Genomic DNA, 18,689 nt, shown 5'->3' with positions numbered 1-18,689 from the left:
GGGGAATCCAATCTCCCTTCCCCTCCATCTGGCCGGGTGGACAAAGGGCAGGGGACCATCTGGTCCCGCCGGTGGGGGAGGGGCCCGTGGTGGCGGCGGTCCCAAGGGGCGGGGGAGGGGCGACGCTCTGGAGGCAGCGAGAGCCTGAGGGTCTAATTGCTTCACTTTATTTCACGGACCTCCACTCTGCGCCCCGCCCCCCGGCCTGGGAGCAGGGAAGGGCTTGGTTGGGCTCAGAAGACCCAGGCCTAACAACCTGGGAGGGTGTGGCGCCTCGGGGAGGGGGGAGAGGGAGATCTGAGGGTCAGAGGGTGATCCTCTCCTTTGGGGGGCAGTTATGATCGGGAGCGGAGTTCAGGGCAGGCCACGCCCTAAGCCTGGCCGAGGATATCCTGCAAGGACTGGGCTCTGGGTCCCCACCTTCCCAGACATAGGGGTGCTGTATGGATGGGAGGACGCTGCCTATGTGGACGCTTCTGTAGGTGGACAAGCATGCATGTGTGCACCTGAGTGTGCAGCCCAGCAGGAGCCTGTACCTGTGTGGTTGGGTCATATTTGGGAACATGTGTGAGCATGCATGTGGGCATGTGTGTACTGTGGCCTAAGAGGTGGGAGAGGGCTGTGAGGGCCCTTTGGGGCAGCCTGGGCAGATGTGGGAGGCAGGAGGGGTGGGCTGGGCAGAGCAGAGGAGGGAGCGAGAGCGAGCAGGAGAGCCCACGGCAGAAGCTCATCTAATGGGTTACCCTCCACCAGATCACGTCCATTGATTCCTGGTTTTTTTGTCTTGATTTCACCTCCTCAGTGTGTCACTGCAAGAGAAAGAGGAAAAGACAGACAGACAGACAGACCCGAAAGACCAGCACCCAGGCAGACACACAGACACACACACCTGTTGATGTGCAGGGAGGGAGAGAGCCCCAGAAAGGCAAGCAGCCCCCCCGGACAGCAGAGCTAGGCCTCATGCCAGTCCCTGCAGGAACCCCAGCAGCCCCGCGTGCCACTCCTCGGGTTTGTCAAGGTAACATGGGTGCCCCGCCCCCTCCATAACCAGCACGCGGTGGTTGGGCAGCTGCTTCAGGTGCTCAAAGCTGGTCTGGCCCATGGGGTCCTGGTCGCCATAGACAATCAGCGTTGAGGTCTAAAGAGAGGAAAGAGGCAACATCAGCGGGGACCTGCCACGCCGGCCCCGGCCTCCCCGTCTCTTCAGTCTCTCCCTGGGTCACCCCACATGAGGGGAGAGACACGCTGGCCCAGTGGGATGGGGGGAGTCAGCTCCCAAGGGACGGGGTGTGGGTTTGTGTCTGTCCCAGCACACATTTTGGCACAAGGCCTGGCACAGGAATCTAAGTCAAGCAAAAGGATACAGTTTGGTGGTTCAACTCCTCCCAGAAGCTACCCCTCGGCTACCCCACTCCCAGAGGGATTTCCCTTGCTCCTGGCAGGGGCATCGCCGCCTCCCACAGGGGTACCTTCACTCTGGCATAGTCGGCAGCACTGATTTTATCCGTGCAGATGGGGGCCACTGGCACATAGCCCCGGAGCCGGGAGCCACGGGCCGTGAGGAAGGGCAGCGAGTACATGCCACTCAGAGACGGGCTGATCACAACCGGGGGACCCAGGTCCAAGGCATCCACCACAGCGGCCAGGAAGCTGCTGGGGACCAGCTCCCCGACAGGGGCAGGGGCTGTTGCGTCCTTGGAATGCCCCAGGCCTGCAGGGATTTCAGTGTGGAGGAAACAAGACAAGCCGGTGAGTGGGGAGGGTCTCTTCCTCCAGGAAGCCCGCCTAGGACAGTCTCTCTGTGCAGCGTGCCCGACTTTCTTTCTGCCGCAGCCGGGACTGTCCTATCTGTGGCTGGCATGAGGCCCCTCCCTCGTCAGTACAGCGTCTGGAAAGAATAGGCCCTAAAGTCCAACACAGCCGGACCCGAGTCCCAATTTTCCATTTACTATCAATGTGATCTTGGAAGGCCCCCCGGCCCTCTCCACTGCTGTTTCCCCAGCTGTTAAAGGGGGAAAGGGGCCTGCGGTTAGGATGGTTGTGAGATGGCGCTAACTGCTCAAGGGGCTCCCGTCCCAGGGATGGAGGGTGAGTGCCGAGGACAGGGCTGAGGGGCTGGCTCTGCACGTACCTCCCTTGCAGTGGGTGAGTCCCGCCATCCCCCCAGAAAGATGAGCTCAAGACCTGAGCCTGGAAGCTCAGCCCAACCCACTGTCAACCAATCCCGTCTGGGCCCGGAGGCCCGCCCTGGGCACTGAGGACATCCCAGCCAAGGCCAGTGAGGGGAGCAGGTCAGCCACCCCTGCAGTCCCTTCCACCCCCGGCACCAGGGGTTAGGACCTCCCCCCGAGCCCAGCTGAGGGCTTTCTCCTGGGATCATGACCAGCGAGCGGGAGCGAGTGGCTCAGCCACCCACCAGGACACTCAGCCTCACTCTCTGGGGCTTCCAGCGGGGCCTAGGGCTGTGGCTCTGTCAAAACATGTTTCTTCCAACGGGCTGAGCCCAATTATTGTGTCAGGTCCTGGCCACAGAGTCACGCGGACATCATTCCATGCTCACTAGAGCCAACCCCCACAGGAGCGTGGTTATCTCGCGTTACAGACGAGGACACAGAGGCTCTGAGACACTGCCCCCGGCAACACCCAGAGCAGCTGGGCAGTATCCAGGCACATCCGGGTCAAGACGAGGGGAGCTCGAGTTCTTGCAGTGCGCTCTGGGCCCTGGCCCAAGTTCCCCCAGGCCCCCAGACCCGGGTCCCCAAGGAGGTCCCCACCACCCCTCCAGAACAGAAGCCTGCCCAGAAGTACCTGGCAGGTCGATGGCCACCGCCCGGTAGCCCGCCTGTGCCAGCCTGAGCAGCGTGCCCAGGTTCTGCCAGGTCTCGGAGGAGAAGCGGATCCCGTGCAGCAGCAGCACCGAGAACCGGGCGGCCTGCCCTCCGCCCGGCCGCACCTCCCGGAAGAAGAGGCTCTGGTCCTGCACCTGGATGGTGCCCTCCCGCTGCTCCACGTCCGCCATGCTGCCGCCTGCAACGCCTGTGGTTCAAGACCAGGCTGATGAGCCACAGAGCAGCCTTTCCGGTGGAACGGAAAAACCGCCACAGAAAGGGCAGGGTCCAGGGGAGCAGCAAGCCCCCCGCCCCCTCAGGCTCCCAGAACTCTAGGAACAAGCTTTGGGGCGAGGAAAACGAAGGTGTTATTTCTCTCTGCCGTTCACTTAATTGTGTGGTCTTGGGCCTCAGTTTCCTCATCTGAAAAATGGGACATGAAAGCCTACATCAAGAATTAACAAGGAGAAAAAGAACCGGCAAGAGGGTGTCTGCCCTTGGAAAGACCCCAGTACAGGGCTTCCATTATGATTCTCGTTCCCACTGGCATCCTTTTCTGCAAGTGGGGCTATCCCAGGGGCACTCAGCTCCTAGGTGGCCGATGGGGTCAAAGGAGGCCGCGCTTGTGAAACCCTGCGGGCCGGCCCAGCGCTGACTGCGGAGCGTGGGAGTTGCTCAGTCACAGTAAGTAGCCGACTATTTTGCTCATCGACCTCTTCCTCTTCGAGGCACTGTGAAGGGTCGGAGTTTGGCACCGCAGGCAGGAGAGGGTCGGGGCTGGAGAAAAACACCCATTTTCTGGACGCGGAAAGCGCAGCGCTCAGAAGAAAAAGCATTTGGAATTCCCGCCCGCAAGGGACGTGGGGAGCCGGCGCGCTGACGCCGTGGTCAGGGGGCGATCGCGGCGCCGCCGAGGCTCGCTCTGCGCCCTCCCAGGACCCGTGCTGGCTCGGCGGGCCCGGGCGGGCGGGCGGGCGCACGAGGAAGGGGTGGGGCAGGCCCGAGGAAGGGGACCTGGGAGCCGAGTGGGAAGGGGAGAAACTGGGATAGTCTAACTGGAGAGAGGGAGAGAGGGTTGGGGCGCAAGGCAGGTACCTGGGGAGCTGCGTGGGCTCGCACAGCGGGAGGAAGCCGAGGACTGGAGGCAAATGGGGCCCGAGGCAGCGAAACGGGGAGGGGCTGGGAACAGGGAGGTGGCCTGACCGTGCTGCGGGGCGCCCTCTGGTGGCCACAATCGGCGGCAGGGCCCACGTGCCCCAAGCATGGGACTGGGTGCCTTCCCGAGACCCCGCGACCCGCCCCACAAGCACAGGGGCGGCTTGAGCTCCCTTTGGAGTCAACTCCGGTGTTCCCTCCTCCCCAGCCCCAGCCCCAGCCCCAGCCCCAGGCCCAGCCCCAGCCTGAACTGCCCAGGTGCAGAGTTGCTCGCCAGGCATGCAGTTGAGGCCCCACTGTTTGTTTTGTTTTATTTACCCTCACCCGAGGGTATTGTCCCATTGGTTCTCGGGGAGAGTGGAAGAGAGGGAAAGACCGAGAGAAATATAGATGTGTGTGCTTGCCTCCTGCACATGCCCTGACCAGGAGCCCGCAACCAAGGTACATGCCCTTGACCAGAATCAAACCGGAAAGGGTCCCGCAGGCTGGCGCGCTACCCACTGAGCAAACTGGCTAGGGCGCGACAGGTTTGAGTGCGAGATTCTGCCAGTGCCCAGCCAGGCAGCCTTGATCGTTTCCCCAACGCCTCGGAGCCTCCTTCCTGGCCTGTAGAATGGCTGCGAGGTCACCTACCCCGCAGGGTGCATAGTCCTGCAAGCCTCTCTGTGCCAGGCCTGGGGGCAGAGCGGACACCCATCACTTGTCGCCATACAGGAACCGTAACATAAGAGAGCGAAGGGCCCAGAGGCCGCCCTGGCTGGGCCCGGCGTGTGCGGACCTGCATCTGTAAGATCAGGGGAGTGGATGGGCCGGCCCCCGTGCTGCTGCTCAACTACCTGGCGCTTACACTGCGAGGCCTCCCTGCCAGACCCTGCCCTAAGGCTTGGCACGTCTGTCCGTCCTAAGACAACCCTTAGTGGTTCTCAACCTTCTGGCCCTTTAAATACAGTTCCTCATGTTGTGACCCAACCATAACATTATTTTCGTTGCTACTTCATAACTGTCATGTTGCTGCTGTTATGAATCGGAATGTAAATATCTGAGATGCAGGATGGTCTTAGGCGACCCCTGTGAGAAGGTCGTTTGACCGCCAAAGGGGTCGCGACCCACAGGTTGAGAACCGTCCTTAGACCCCGCTTTACGGAGGGGAGGCTGGCCGGGGAGGCGACCCCGGTGGGAGGAGACCGCGTGGCTCTACCCCGGCTCTCAGGCCTAAAACAATCCCGACAATCTGGCGAGGGGCCGGCCGCGGACTTTGGGGCGCCGCCCCCTGTCCCCCTCCATCGGGGCTACTAGGCGCAGGGCCTGCGACTGCGGACTGCGCACGCGCGCCTCGGCCGGGTGCGGGCCGGGCCTGCGGAGCCGCGGACGCAGCGCCATGGTCGCCGGACGGTTTGGCTGCTGGTTCCGCGTGGGCGGGGCCGGCTCAGCGGCGGCCGGCCGGGTCCTCTCGATCAGCCCGGTGAGTGTCCCCGGGGACGGAGGCCAGCAGGGTGCCCGGGGCGGGCCCGCTTGCTCCTCCTCTGCCCGGCGCCCTGGGCAGTCCAGCGGGAGGGAGGGGCCGGCGCTGGGGCCGCGAGTGCGCGCGCGTTCCTGAGGGTCTGGTGTACGTGTGTCCTGGGGTGTATGTCAGTGACTGTCTGCCTGCGTTGGAAGGTGTCTGTCTGTCTGCCCGCTTGTTGTCTGGGTGTGTACAGTGTATTTTTCGGCGTGTGATTTTGAGGGTGTGTACTAGCTGTGTGTCTGTGTGTGTATTTCTGTGTGTCTGTGTGTCCGTCTGTCTGTCTGTGCATGTGTAGTTCTAGGGCTCGGTGTATGACGGTGTTCTTGACATTTGAGGAACTGCGAGTGGTTTTGAAACCGTGTGTGTCTGTCTGTCCGTCTGCCTTCCTGGTGCCTGATGCTGGGCATGGTTTTGAGGGTGTCTTTCATGTGGACACGCATGTACACCTGTGTGTCATTGTCTGTGCGTATGCCAAGGCCTCCGTGGGCACGTCTCCACCCTTAGCCCAGGCCCTGTATGTGCAGTCGCTAGATCAGGTTGCCTGCTACCTGCCAGGTAAGGTTGCCTAGTGCTCCAGCCTCCGGGTTGCCAAGGCAACGGCAGAATTCTCCTACCTGGAGCGGCCCCTGTGGCCCAGTCTCCACCGCAAGGAGGGGCCGCATGGAAGCCGGGTCTGTGGGAACCTAAGCCAACCACGGCCTCCGCTCAGCCCCTGGGTCGCCCCCTGACCTGGGGGCCTGGGAGAGGGGCTGAGGCAACATCCCAGGAGAGGCGGGTAGGGCTGGAGACTCTCAATAAAGATGTGTTTACTGGGATCTGGGAACAAGCAGGGGGCTCCTCCTGGGCCCAAGAGGCCAGCCCCAGTCGAGTCCTCCGTGTCCTCTGTGTCGGTGAAATCTCACAGGAGGCGGCTGGGGGGCAGCGGGACTACCCTCCCTCTTTTACTGACACACTGGAGACTGGCTGACTGCTCTCTGGGTCCTGGCCCTGAGGTCTGTCCTCTGGGCTGGCAAAGGACCTGGCCGGAGGAGTCCATGAAGCAAGTCGCTTGGCATGAAGCTGGGGGAGGGGGTGGCATTCATCGCTCCAGCCTCCATGCTGCCCTTTGCATTTCGGTGCCATTCTCCTGCCTGCCCCCCGCTTTGCCCCCCCCCCCATGCCTCAGCTTCTCCTCCTCCCTGGATTCTCCCTGCTCCCTCTTCCCATTTAAACCAGCTGGGCTGGGGTTACTAGTATATTCCCACCCGTTGTCAAGCACATTCTGAGTTTAGCATTAGTCTACACATGCCCTGAGCCGGACCTCTCTACACAGCCTTTTCCCTTTGGGGCCTCACCACTGTGCCACCCGCAAGGCTGAGCTTTTCCTCAGCTGGGCGCTTCCGGGTGGGGTTTCGGGATGGGGTCCCTGGGCCAAGTGGGGCCTCAGCCTCCTCTCCTCTCCTCCTCCTCCAGACTGTGGTACAAACCTCCATGAGCCGGTCCCACACAGCCCTGCTGGGCCTGGGCCTGCTGCTCATGCTGCTACTGTACGTGGGGCTGCCAGGCCCCCCTGAGCACACTTCCTGGCTCTGGGGCGACCCCAATGTCACAATCCTGGCCGGTCTCACCCCTGGCAACTCCCCCATCTTTTACCGCGAGGTGCTCCCACTCCACCGGGCACGAAGGTGGGTGCTGACCCCAGGGTCTAGTAGAAGGATGAGGCCTGAGGGGAGCCCCTGTGTGGGACCCCAGCTCCACGTGGGGTGCTGAGGGCTGGGAGGGCAGTGGGAGAAGCCTAGGAAGAAAGTGGGGCCCTGCCAAAGCCTCAGACCACCCCCCATGTGCCCGCAGGGTGGAAGTGGTGCTGCTCCACGGGAGAGCCTTCACCTCACGCACGTGGGAGCAGCTGGGCACGCTGCAGCTGCTGGCGCACAGGGGCTACCGGGCCGTGGCCCTTGACCTCCCAGGTGAGAGCCCCGCCCTGGTCTGGGGAGGCAGCCGGCAGCAGGTCCAAGGGGTGGCTTCCCAGAGGGGGACGTGGGGGGGGGGGGGGAGGCGGTAGGAAAGCCCTGAGATGTGGCCGGTTGCATCTGGACCCCTGTATGTGGACGAGCAGTGACAGGTCACAATACGAGATGGTACAGGAAAAGGTCTGTCTGTATTTCCTACCTGTAAACTTGTGCGGATTGGTACACATCACCAAGCAAGTGGAGCGTGCCTTACTTCAGGGGGAGACCTCACCATATTTTTTATGACAAACTAGAGAGCTTTTTGGTGTGTGGGGTTTTTTTTTTTTTAGCTGTCAAAGGCTTTATGCTATCATTCTTGACATTAAAAAAAATCAAACCTAGCTGGTTTGGCTGAGTGGATAGAGTGTCGGCCTGTGGACCGAAGGGTCCCGGGTTCAATTCCGCTCAAGGGCACGTACCTTGGTTGCAGGCTCCTCCCAGGCCCAAGGCCTGGTCCCAGCGTATGCAGGAGACAACCAATCGATGTTTCTCTCACATTGATATTTTCTCTGCCTTTCCCTCTCTCTTCCACTCTCTCTAAAAATCAATGGAAAAATATCCTTGGGTGAGGATTAAAAAAAAAATCAAATAATCGTGATACCCTCAGAGCCTCTCTGGCTTCGTGAACCCACCGGCAGCGTGGTCCTCTCCCCCCACCATGTCTCTGGGACCCTACCAGTCACTGTGACCTCCTCTCAGTCGGCCTGCCATGGGGGGATGGGCAGGTTGCGTCTGGCCACTCCTCCTGGGGGGCTGTGATGGATTGGGAGCTGAAATGCTTGGGTACCCACGCACCTTTGGACCTGCTGCCTGGAGCACAGGCAATCATTTCCTTAGGAAGCTACCAAGGATGTTGATGGGTTAAAGGACACACATCTTTTAAATGTTGGCAATCATTTCCTGACCCTCTGAAACTGCTAGATGGATTTCCTCCCATCAGTCACGACAAAAGTGCCCATTTCCCCGCATCTTCCCCAACACTGCGCATCACCAGTCTAATTCACTTTCGCCAATATGACGGGTGAAAGGTTTTGCCAGCAGGCCTACCACATCACAAAAAAATAGCTTCTAGGACAGGTGGGCCAGCATGTGCCACTGCCCACCGCTTGGGCCCCTGCCCCGCGGGGGGGGGGGGCGCGGAAGTCCCGGCCCCCTCCCGCCTCCCTCAGCTGGTGCCTCTGCCGCCCAGGATTTGGGAACTCAGCTCCTTCCCAGGAGGCGAGCACCGAGGTGGGGCGGGCGGAGCTGCTGGCGCGCGCGCTGCGGGACCTGGAGGTGCGGAACGCGGTGCTGGTGAGCCCCTCGCTGAGCGGCCGCTACGCCCTGCCCTTCCTGATGCGGGACCACCCTCAGCTGCACGGCTTCGTGCCCATCGCACCCGCCTCCACCCAGAACTACACCCGGGAGCAGTTCGAGGCCGTGAAGGTACTGGGAAGAGGGTCCCCCGGTCCTGGCTCCCCGTCATGGGGGCAAAGGGCTCAGGTCTCACTTGGAGGACTCACGATCCCCCCCCCCCCCTTCTGGATGGAGAAGATGGTGTTTGGGGAGGATTTCCTAAGGGGATGGCTGGAGGGTCAGGCCCGGGAGGCCGTAGGATCACAGCCCTGGCCTTGCCCCGCAGACCCCGACGCTCATCCTGTACGGGGAGCTGGACCGCACCCTGGCTCGGGAGTCCCTGCGGCGGCTCCGCCACCTGCCCAGGCACTCGGTGGTGAAGCTGCGCGACGCGGGGCACGCCTGCTACCTCCACAGGCCCAGAGACTTCCACCGGGCCCTCCTCGCCTTCCTGGACCAGCTGCCTTGAGCTCCGCGCCAGCTTGGAGGGTCCGGACCCGCCCCCGCCCAGGAGGCAGCCCCAGGGATTGGAGGGCAGAGGCCGAGAGCTAGGCCCAGCCAGGGCCTCTCCTTTTATCTCACAGGCACAATAAATAAAAGCACTTTTGTCCTGCCGGGGAGTGACAGGTCCTGGTGTTGGGGGGGAGGAGGGAGGCAAGGAGGGGGAGGGGGGAGAGGGAGAGGGAGGGGGAGGCAGGCCTGGGACTCCTTCCCGGTTGGGAAGGCTAAGAACATGGGCTTCTTCTTAGTTGGCTGCCCTCAGTTTCCTCACCTGTGAAATGGGCCTGATAGTAACACCCCGCTCAGAAGGCGGCATTAGGACTGGATGGGTCTGGGTCACGGTGCTCCCGGCCACAGTGCTGGGGGGAGGGGGGGAGGGGTCACTCCCGCTGCAGGACCACTGGGATTGGTGGGCGACCCAGAGTCAGGAATGCAGGCGCTATGGTCAAAGGGAGCAGGCTGTGCCGAGGTGGGGTGGAGAGTGTGGTTTAACAATTAATATGGCACCGCCGGTGAACCACCAAGCCTGCTTGCCCCTGGTATGTGGGTCAGCAGCCCAGACCTACCCCCAGGAGGGTTGGGACAGAGCTCCCCTCCCCTCGCAGCCTGCCTCTCTGGGCCCCGAGGGTAAAGTCTTTCACTCTGCCCCTCCCCATGCCGACAGCCCCTGGAGCAGCCGCAGGAGCTGAGAGTACAAAGGGCAGCGGGGCACACAGGGAGCCGCTAGGAGTGTGCAGCCTGCGGGTGGCCAGGGGGCCCTGTGTCTTTACCCCCCCCCCGCCCCCCGCTCCGGTGCCTGTAGACCAGGGAGCCCGGCCCGGGGTCAGTGCAGGGTGAGCTCCCCGCCTCTCACTGTCACACAGCATCGTGGTTTCACCCTCGCACGGGCCATCCTCGGTCGCTCAGACTTGCCACACCCAACCGCAGCCCACAGCCACCCACACGGTCATACCCACCGACAGCTAGAGGGGCCCCGCTGCTGCTGGTCCAGCGATCACGCGGCGGCCGCCCCGCACCTGCCGGTCCATTTACCCTGCCTTCCTGTTCGAGGGGACGTGATCCTGCGGGTGCGTGGTCCCGGCTCCGGGAGGCGGGGGACGGCATAACCAATGACCTCTGCACACGGGGCACCGAGGCGGTCAGGGGGCCTCCCCAGGAGCTGAGACACCCGCAGGGGAGAAGCAGGACCCTCGCGGGAGGGGGGAGGGGCAGTAGGGGCCGCTCGGCCCGGACTCTGCAGCGCTGCACCCTGAGCGCTAGGGGGCGCCCGACTTTCGCGTCAGGACCCGCCCCCCTCTCCTCCGGCCCAATCCCGAGGCCGCAGGTGGAGCCCTCTGGGGGCGGGGCCATCCGGAACGCGGCCCAGGCCCAGGCCGAGAGGCGGGGCCCGGAGGGGCGTGTCCTGTGAACGGGGCGGCCCCGGTGGGCGGGGCCACTCGGGAGCTCCCAGTCCGAACCCGCGCGGAGCTGGTGGCAGAGGCCTCGGTTCTGGGAGGCGATCCGAGATCCGAAACTGGGGTCACTGGGCGGAGGCTGGAAGCAGGGGCGGGCGGAGACGCCGGTACTCCCAGCCTTCGGTCCCGCCCCGCGATCCCGGTCCAGCCACGTGGTGGCCGGGGGGCGGTTCTGAGCCTGCGACCTCGCCGGACCCTGAGTCCCGGCCACAGTCCCAGGCGGGTGCTGAGAGGCGTGCACGGGCCCCAGCCCAGCAGAGAACGCGGTGGAGGGCCCTGGAGCGAGGTAGGGGTGCGGGCTCCCCGGCCGGAAATCAGCCACCGGGAGAAATTGTTTGAGGGCGGGGTGGGGGGGCGGTCAGGGTCTGGGTTCACACGTGACTGCTGCTCTCCGGCTGCCCGAACCTTCCTGAGCCTCAGCCTTCTCCTCCGTCAAGTGGGCGTCCGGAGGCACGAGCCTCACGGCTCTGGGGACGGGGTGAGGAGGTGCTGAAAGTGGCCAGCACAGCGCCTGAAGCAGCTGGGCTCCGAAACAGGGTGTCCTCTCCCGGGGGGCGTGCGGGGAACCACCCTGGGGGGGCCTGGGTGCAGACGGAGCTCACTGGGCCCCAGCGGCCCGGAGGGCAGTGGCCGCTCGCTCTGCCCGCAGCTCTCCACGCGCAGCGCCATGGCCAGCCCGGGTCGCGAGGGCGAGCACCCATCCGTGACGCTCTTCCGTCAGTACCTGCGCATCCGCACGGTCCAGCCCGAACCCGACTACGGTGAGAACGCGGCGGTTCCCGGGCCTGGAGGGGGCGGGGACTGTGCTTTCAACCGGGCCCCAGCTCCTGTCACCCAGCTGAGCCCCCCTCCGCTGCCCCAAAGGGCGCCTCACCCCTCCAGCCATTCCCTGGGTCCGCCCACCCGCGGCGGTGCAGGGACCTTCCCTGCAGAGGCCTTGCTCCTCCGAAGTTCCGCCCAGCGGCTGGTCAAGGAACAAGTTCCCCTCCCTCCCGGGCCGGGGTGGGGGAGGGGAGGCTGGGCAGCCACTTAGAAGTCTCTCGAAGTCCACTGGGCTGGACAAAGGCCACAGCCCTTCAGAGTCGAGCTTGGTGGCTGGGAACTGTGCATGGTCCAAATTCCTGCTGTGGTTTTCCACCTGGGAGATGCTGGGTGACTCTCGTGTCCCTGCACATAGCGTCCCCCTCTTTAAGGAAGACACTAACTTCCCACCTGACTGTCCACAAAGGGTCACTGATTGGCCGAAAACAACTTCCTCCTGGGGGCAGAAATGCAGGTGTCTCTAGATGCAGGTGTCTCTGAGACGCAGGTGTCTCTAGATGCAGGTGTCTCTGAGACGCAGGTGTCTCTAGATGCGGAGACGCAAGTGTCTCTAGATGCGGGTGTCTCAGACGTGCAATGTGTTGAGGAGGCAGCAGCGCATTTGGGGTCTGCTCCTCTCTGGATGTGCCTCCAAGCCCCGCCTGGGCCAGGGGTCAGGGGAGAGCCTGGGAAGCAGAGCAGCCCTAAGACTCTGTGTCCGCAGGGGCTGCCGTGGCCTTCCTTGAGGAGAGAGCCCGCCACCTGGGCCTGGGCTGTCAGAAAGTGGAGGTGAGCCTGGGCCCTGTGTGGGGAGCGGACGTGGGCCTGGGCACCTCGCCCTGCACTGAACCTCCCTCCTGGTCCTCCCCAGGTGGCACCTGGCCGTGTGGTGACCGTGCTGACCTGGCCAGGCACCAACCCCAAACTCTCCTCCCTCTTGCTCAACTCCCACACAGATGTGGTGCCCGTCTCCAAGGTGAGTGGGGGAGGATGGGAAGTCAGGTGAGCAGGAAGCCCCGGTGCTGGTCCTGGCACCGACTCTGACCTCATTGGGCATCACACCACTTGAGCAGCCCCTGTCCGGCAGCTGTTCCATACACACACAGGGTGGGGGTGGAGGTGGGTTGCAGAGCTGGGGGGGGGGGCAGTCTGCTGCCCTCGTCAGCCCTCTTCTGTCACCTTTGCCACCCCACCTGTTACCCTTCCGGTGGGCTCTGAGGGCAGGCCCACAGCAGGCACAGTGGATTAATGACTGAACTTGGGCCTTGGGGCCTCTTCCCATCCCTGCCCCAGGAATACTGGAGTCATGACCCCTTTGAGGCCTTCAAGGATGCTGAAGGCTACATCTATGCCAGGGGCGCCCAGGACATGAAGTGTGTCGGCATCCAGTGAGTGTCCTCATTCCCGGGTCCCCGCTGTCCCCACTGTCCCCTGGAGTGTCCCAGAACCTGGGGTGGGATGGAGAACCTCAGGGCTGAGGAACACCTTGGCCCCTGGCGTTGGGCAGGAATTGCTGCTGTAACCATTGCATGGACAGGGAGACGGGCAGGGGCAGGCTGTGGCGAGCAGGGCCAAGGGCCTGGGGCTCCAGCCTGCGCGCCCCCCCCACCCCACCCCCGAGTATCCGGTGGCTCCCTTGGCACCGGGCTCCCACCCTCTTTCCGCCCCTCAGGTACCTGGAGGCTGTGGGGAGGCTGAAGGCTGAGGGCCACCATTTCCCCAGAACCATCCACATGACCTTTGTGCCAGGTGGGCGTGGCCGGGCAGGGCTCCTTCAGGGAGGGGGAGGGTGTTGGGGAATGGCTCCCTCATCTCCCATCCCTGCCGCTTTTACAGATGAGGAGATTGGGGGTCACAAAGGCATGGAGCTGTTTGTGCAGCGGCCCGAGTTCAAGGCCCTGAGGGCTGGCTTTGCCCTGGATGAGGGTGAGCAGGTGGCAGGCCACTGAGTGGCCAGAGGGGACAGGGAGGCTGCTAGGGGGTGCTGGGCCACCCTGCCCTCTGAACCCCCTTTCCTCCCTCCTTAGGCCTGGCCAACCCCACTGACGCCTTCACTGTCTTCTACAGCGAGCGCAGCCCCTGGTGTGAGTGTGGCTTGGGGGGGCGGGGGGTGTCACTGTGCAGATGGGAGATGAGGCCAGAAGGGGCGGGGCCTGAGCGGGCCTGGAGCCCAGGACTGTGCCTCCCGGCCCCTCTGGCCTGGGCTTCTTCCTGATCTGAGGGCAGAAAGCAGCCCTGCACTGCGTTCTGGGGGACAGTGCCGAACGCCTAGGAGACGGAGAGGAGCTTGGAACAAGGGGCAGGCCTGGCCCACCCGGCTGAGCGCACCCAGCCTCTCCCACGCTGAAGGCGCCCCTTCCCCTGCATCCCCAGGGGTGCGGGTCACCAGCACCGGGAAGCCCGGCCACGGCTCGAGGTTCATCGAGGACACAGCCGCAGAGAAGCTGGTGGGTGGCGCCCAGGGGTGGAACTGGGGAGGTCCCGGGGCTCTGTCCTGGGGCCTCTCACATCTACCCTCCTCCACTCCCAGCACAAGGTCGTGGGCTCCGTGCTGGCGTTCCGGGAGAAGGAGAGGCAGAGGTGAGGCGCTGGGAGGCCGGGCGGGGCCGGCGCCTGTGCTGGACGGGAGCTGAGCCTGGTTCTCACCGTGTCCCCACCGCAGGCTGCAGGCAAACCCCCACCTGAAGCTGGGCGCCGTGACCTCTGTGAACCTGACGAAGCTGGAGGGCGGCGTGGCCTATAACGTGGTCCCGGCCACCATGAGCGCCAGCTTTGACTTCCGCGTGGCCCCAGATGTGGACCTGAAGGTGCCACCTCCACCGGGTTTGGAGGAGGGAGCCGGGTCCTCGGCCCTGTCCTACAGGCTCAGGAGAGCCCGAGGGGTCAGCTCGTCTCCCGTCTCCTAGGCGTTCGAGGAACAGCTGCGGGGCTGGTGCCAGGCAGCTGGCCAGGGGGTCACCTTCGAGTTTGTCCAGGTACCGGCCCAACGACGGGAGCTGTGGGGGCTGGGCCTGCCAGGTGGTGTCCCTGTAGGAGTGTGTGCTTGGTGCCCTGGGGAGTCACATGACCCGTTTAGTCCTTAGTTCTTATTCTTACAGCATGAGGGGACAGACGTGAATCAAGTACTTAGAACAGCGGTTCTCAACCTGTGGGTCGCGACCCCTTTGGCAGTCGAACGACCCTTTCACAGGGGTCGCCTAAGACCATCCTGCATCTCAGATATTTACATGACGATTCATAACAGTAGCAACATTACAGTTATGAAGTAGCAACGAAAATAATTTTATGGTTGGGTCACACCATGAGGAATTGTATTTAAAGGGTCAGAGGTTGAGAACCACTGACTTAGGAGATAATAGATAATACTTTTATCTGAGTATAAACATGGTCCAGGAGAGGGGAGCTCATCCTCTGGGAGAGCCGTCGAGGGAGGGACGCTTGGGCTGGGACCTGAAGGGTGGACAGGAAGTAAGCTGGCGGAGGGCAGCCGAGGGTCCATTGAGGAACTGAAGGAGCTGGTGGCGGGCTGGCCAGCTGGCTGTGTGTGTGTGCATCAGTCCTGTGCTGGGCACATACCCACCCTATGAAAATAAGGCAAGATGCCCAGGCCTTGTCCTGATCCTGCCACCCTTGTCCCCCCAGAAGTGGACGGAGCCCCGAGTGACATCTACTGATGACTCAGACCCCTGGTGGGCAGCATTTAGCGGGGTCTGCAAGGACATGTGAGCACACTGGCCCCCCTTCGCTCCCCTTCCCGCTCTCCGTGCCCTTCAGTCCTGGCCTCGCCCTCTTCCTTGCCCCCCCCCCGCCCCCCCCGCTCACCAGGCTCTGCCCCCGCAGGAGCCTCACGCTGGAGCAGGAGATCTTCCCCGCTGCCACCGACAGCCGCTACCTCCGCGCGGTGAGCTGCTCGCAGGCGGGTGGGCAGTGGGCAGTGCTGGGTGCTGGCCTCCCCCTGATGGCTCCTCCTCGCCCTGCAGGTGGGGGTCCCAGCTCTGGGCTTCTCCCCCATGAACCGCACACCCGTGCTGCTGCACGATCATGATGAGCGGCTGCACGAGGCCGTGTTCCTCCGTGGGATTGACATATACACACGGCTGCTGCCTGCGCTGGCCAGTGTGCCCGCCCTGCCCAGCGACAGCTGAGCCCACGCTCCCAGCCTCTGCCCCTGGAGCTCCCACCTGGCCCATGCCCAGGCCCCTCTCCCCTGCCCCACAATAAAGTCTGTGTGTGGCCAGGGCCGCTGAGACCTGGCAGCAGCACGTTTGCAGAGCAGGGTGTGTGGTTATCATCCCGCTGACGGGAAACTGCCTGGCTCTGGGCACGGCCCACCACCCCAGGCTGTGTGTCCTTCACACAGCACAGCCACCTGACCCCCAGCCCTGTGGCCGGCCACGAGGGGCGCATTCCGTTCTCAGTGGCCACCGTATCTACCGCTATGAGGTCGGGAACATCACTCCCATTGAGGGGGACAACAGAGGTCTCAGGGCGTTACTCCTGGCTCTCCGGGAGCACACGCCGGACCCAGCGCTGGAGGCCGGCAGGGCCCCTGCCAGACGTGGGCAGGCGGGCGCAGCTGGCAAGGCAAGGCTGCCAGCATGGTCAGCCCTCAGGCGGGCAGGAAGCAGGTGTGGCCCCGCTCTGGTTTGGGGAGCACAGGTCTGTTCATCTTAGGGTCCCAGCACTCTCGGCAGGGGTCACAGAGGGGCACACAGTCGGCTTCTGTCGGCCAGCCCCGCTCGGTCCCAGGCGGTGCCAGGGGTCAGCTGTGAGCCTGTGAGCTGAGCCGCCCGCTCGCAGCCCTGGTCTAGTCCTGTTCTGACCTCCCTGAGCGTGGGCAGGGGTGGCAGGGAGGGCTGGCTTCTGAAGCTCCTAGTTGTGGCCAGAAGGGAAGCACAGGGCCTGCAGGCTCCGTCCTGATAGTAAAAGTAGCCCCTGCTCACGGGTCCTGACAGGGAGCCAGGACACTGGCCAGCTTCTCGCCTTCCCGGGGCCCCCAGCAGCCGACGCAGTCCCTGAGCCACTTCAGAGTCTGCTGGCAGCTGACCACGACCGCACAGCCTGAGGCAAGGGAGGCAAGGTCTGAGACTAAGAACCGGGGACTCGTGCTTCCTACACTCTGGAGGCCGAGGCAGCAGCTGGCTGAGGCCCTGACCTGGGGTCTCGTGAGGTTGGGGTCCGCCTCCCCCTTTCAGACTGGACAGGATCACACCCTGTCCCAGGGACATGAGCACAGGCCTCACTTTGGCAGCCGTCCAACCTCAGGCTGGGCCAAACCACCTTCAGGACACAAAACCTCCTGGGCCCCGTCAAGCTCCCAGCTGACACCAGCCGGTGGGGCAGTGCCTGCCAGGATGACAGGCGAGACCTAGCAGCCCAGCTCTGGTTGGCAAACTAACACTTCCTAGGCCCGGCGTGACCTGCTGGGCTCCGAGGCTGCGTCCATCCCTCTAGCTCCTTCCCGTGAAACAGACGGCGATGCCCCCTTCGGAGGTAAGGGACCGCATTCCCTGGGCAGCACCTCTTGCCCAGATAATAGCACCCTTTTTTGAGCCTCCCAAGTGCCCAAGGTTGGACCATACTCCGCACGACCACTACTCAAGGCTGGTTCGAGGACTAACAGTAACTTAATCTGCGGTGCATCCTGGGCGGCAGCACCGTGAGGGCTCTCTGTGCACCAAGGAGGCGAGGTTCTGCAGCGCATGGCGGGGCCCATGCTGACCTGCTCGAGATAAAGGGCCCATGCCTTCCATCCAGGGCAGGCCAGGGCCTGCTCCAGAACCAGAACACACTGGGGCACGGGGAGGGGTCAGCCTGGGGGACGACAGGAAACCACCTCCATCCTGCCTGGATCCAGCCTGCAGGTGGGGCAGTGGTCCCCACACTCCTCCCAGGACTGGCTCTTAGTCTCACATGGCCCCTCCCCCTCAGGTGCCCTTCACCTGCCAGGGGCTGCAGCAGCAGGGAGGTAGCTCGTTTTGGGTTTGGTTACCACTGACCGCACTGGAGACCGTCCACAGCGACAGTATAGACACAAGCAAGGAAAAGGCCGATTAAAAGCAACCCAAGTGTTAAAAACCATTGTTTCCGCCACGTTCCCCAGGACCCTAGGAGTGCGCTAATCGGTCACTTGGCCTTGGGTTGGATCACTGGGGGCGCTGGAGAGTTCATACATGTTTACAAAGAAGGGACACTAGCAGGTGCATCGGGTGTAACACACGGCTGTGGGTTGGGATGATGGCAGAGGTGCCTCCCTGTAATGACGCCACAGCAACAGCGGGAGTCTGAGGTCAGAAAGACAAATGTCTACAGCAGCGGTTCTCAACCTGTGGGCCGCGACCCCTTTGGGGGTCAAACGACCCTTTCACAGGGGTCGCCTAAGACCATCGGAAAACAGATATAATTACATAGTTTTTGTGATTAATCACTATGCTTTAACTATGTTCAATTTGTAACAATGAAAATACATCCTGCATGCCGAAACCGGTTTGGCTCAGTGGATAGAGTGTCGGCCTGCGGACTGAGGGGTCCCAGGTTCGATTCCGGTCAGGGGATGTACCTGGGTTGCGGGCACATCCCCAGTGGGAGATGTGCAGGAGGCAGCTGATCGATGTTTCTCTCCCATCGATGTTTCTGACTATCTCTCTCCCTTCCTCTCTGTAAAAAATCAATAAAAAATAAAAAAAAATACATCCTGCATATCAGATATTTACATTACGATTCATAACTGTAGCAAAATTACAGTTATGAAGTAGCAACGAAAATAATTTGATGGTTGGAGGTCACCACAACGTGAGGAACTGTATGAAAGGGTCGCGGCGTTGGGAAGGTTGAGAGCCGCTGGTCGAAGGGACTTGAACTGGGAGATCACAGCCTTAGGTCTGCCTGCGGATGCGGATGCGGCTGCGGCTGCGGCTGCAGCCCGGGACCTGGCCAGGCTGTGTAAGCCGTGTTGGCTGGAGAGGGGATGCTTTGTCGTGAGGTCAACAGCAGGGACGTGCCAACCCGGGACCCTTCCTCCCCCCTCAATGGTGCCGGTACCAGTCCCCATAGTGTCTCCATGGGCCCCCCTGGGGACAGCGTTCCTCCCCACCAGGGGCATCAAGCAACTGCCCCACTGCAG

The 18,689-nt window shown here is 62.9% G+C and overlaps 3 protein-coding genes across 8 annotated transcripts; 2 read left to right on the top strand and 1 right to left on the bottom strand.

Moving 5' to 3' along the window:
• Positions 1–151: 151 nt before the first annotated feature.
• Positions 152–4,107, bottom strand: ABHD14B (abhydrolase domain containing 14B). 2 transcript variants are annotated; one of them, XM_059664613.1, is made up of 4 exons: positions 3,924–4,107; positions 2,809–3,036; positions 1,470–1,711; positions 152–1,138 (listed from the first exon to the last, which is right to left on the bottom strand). In XM_059664613.1, exons 1-4 carry the CDS (start codon positions 4,090–4,092, stop codon positions 959–961), a joined length of 819 nt encoding a protein of 272 aa, XP_059520596.1. In that variant the 5' UTR covers positions 4,093–4,107; the 3' UTR covers positions 152–958. The 2 variants fall into 2 exon arrangements, with proteins under 2 accessions (XP_059520596.1, XP_059520597.1); XM_059664614.1 differs by lacking the exon at positions 2,809–3,036.
• On the top strand, positions 3,490–9,428 carry ABHD14A (abhydrolase domain containing 14A). Of its 3 annotated transcripts, none has more exons than XM_059664612.1 (5): positions 3,490–3,512; positions 6,940–7,151; positions 7,318–7,433; positions 8,665–8,900; positions 9,097–9,428. In XM_059664612.1, exons 2-5 carry the CDS (start codon positions 6,958–6,960, stop codon positions 9,277–9,279), a joined length of 729 nt encoding a protein of 242 aa, XP_059520595.1. In that variant the 5' UTR covers positions 3,490–3,512; positions 6,940–6,957; the 3' UTR covers positions 9,280–9,428. The 3 variants fall into 3 exon arrangements, with proteins under 3 accessions (XP_059520595.1, XP_059520593.1, XP_059520594.1); XM_059664610.1 differs by lacking the exon at positions 3,490–3,512 and adding an exon at positions 5,290–5,445; XM_059664611.1 differs by lacking the exon at positions 3,490–3,512 and adding an exon at positions 5,579–6,042.
• A 799-nt stretch (positions 9,429–10,227) lies between these two features.
• ACY1 (aminoacylase 1) lies at positions 10,228–15,816 on the top strand. Of its 3 annotated transcripts, none has more exons than XM_059664605.1 (15): positions 10,228–10,378; positions 11,415–11,526; positions 12,291–12,355; positions 12,438–12,542; positions 12,860–12,954; positions 13,239–13,315; positions 13,403–13,492; positions 13,594–13,650; positions 13,940–14,013; positions 14,097–14,146; positions 14,229–14,373; positions 14,473–14,541; positions 15,209–15,288; positions 15,407–15,467; positions 15,547–15,816. In XM_059664605.1, the coding sequence occupies exons 2-15, from the start codon at positions 11,433–11,435 to the stop codon at positions 15,709–15,711; spliced, it is 1,227 nt and encodes a 408-aa protein (XP_059520588.1). In that variant the 5' UTR covers positions 10,228–10,378; positions 11,415–11,432; the 3' UTR covers positions 15,712–15,816. The 3 variants fall into 3 exon arrangements, with proteins under 3 accessions (XP_059520588.1, XP_059520587.1, XP_059520586.1); XM_059664604.1 differs by lacking the exon at positions 10,228–10,378 and adding an exon at positions 10,756–11,051; XM_059664603.1 differs by lacking the exon at positions 10,228–10,378 and adding an exon at positions 10,859–10,998.
• Positions 15,817–18,689: the final 2,873 nt, after the last annotated feature.

The sequence above is a fragment of the Myotis daubentonii genome, chromosome 14, assembly GCF_963259705.1.
Source record: "Myotis daubentonii chromosome 14, mMyoDau2.1, whole genome shotgun sequence".
Classification (NCBI taxonomy): domain Eukaryota; kingdom Metazoa; phylum Chordata; class Mammalia; order Chiroptera; family Vespertilionidae; genus Myotis; species Myotis daubentonii.
The sequence above is the reverse complement of the archived record's forward strand: the minus strand, read 5'-3'. Positions and strand labels throughout refer to the sequence as shown.

What these genes read in the sequence shown, in the direction of transcription:
- ABHD14A (XM_059664610.1), top strand. Translation starts at nt 5,362, where the DNA reads ATGGTCGCCGGACGGTTTGGCTGCTGGTTCCGCGTGGGCGGGGCCGGC. An exon ending in CGTGGCCCTTGACCTCCCAG is followed by an intron (nt 7,434 to 8,664) that starts GTGAGAGCCCCG and finishes TCTGCCGCCCAG; the next exon opens with GATTTGGGAACTCAGCTCCT. An exon ending in AGCAGTTCGAGGCCGTGAAG is followed by an intron (nt 8,901 to 9,096) that starts GTACTGGGAAGA and finishes CTTGCCCCGCAG; the next exon opens with ACCCCGACGCTCATCCTGTA.
- ACY1 (XM_059664605.1), top strand. Translation starts at nt 11,433, where the DNA reads ATGGCCAGCCCGGGTCGCGAGGGCGAGCACCCATCCGTGACGCTCTTC. An exon ending in ACACAGCCGCAGAGAAGCTG is followed by an intron (nt 14,014 to 14,096) that starts GTGGGTGGCGCC and finishes CTCCACTCCCAG; the next exon opens with CACAAGGTCGTGGGCTCCGT. An exon ending in ACAGCCGCTACCTCCGCGCG is followed by an intron (nt 15,468 to 15,546) that starts GTGAGCTGCTCG and finishes CTCGCCCTGCAG; the next exon opens with GTGGGGGTCCCAGCTCTGGG.
- ABHD14B (XM_059664613.1), bottom strand. Translation starts at nt 4,092, where the DNA reads ATGCTTGGGGCACGTGGGCCCTGCCGCCGATTGTGGCCACCAGAGGGC. An exon ending in GAGCCCACGCAGCTCCCCAG is followed by an intron (nt 3,037 to 3,923) that starts GTACCTGCCTTG and finishes CTTGAACCACAG; the next exon opens with GCGTTGCAGGCGGCAGCATG. An exon ending in GGTGGCCATCGACCTGCCAG is followed by an intron (nt 1,712 to 2,808) that starts GTACTTCTGGGC and finishes AAATCCCTGCAG; the next exon opens with GCCTGGGGCATTCCAAGGAC.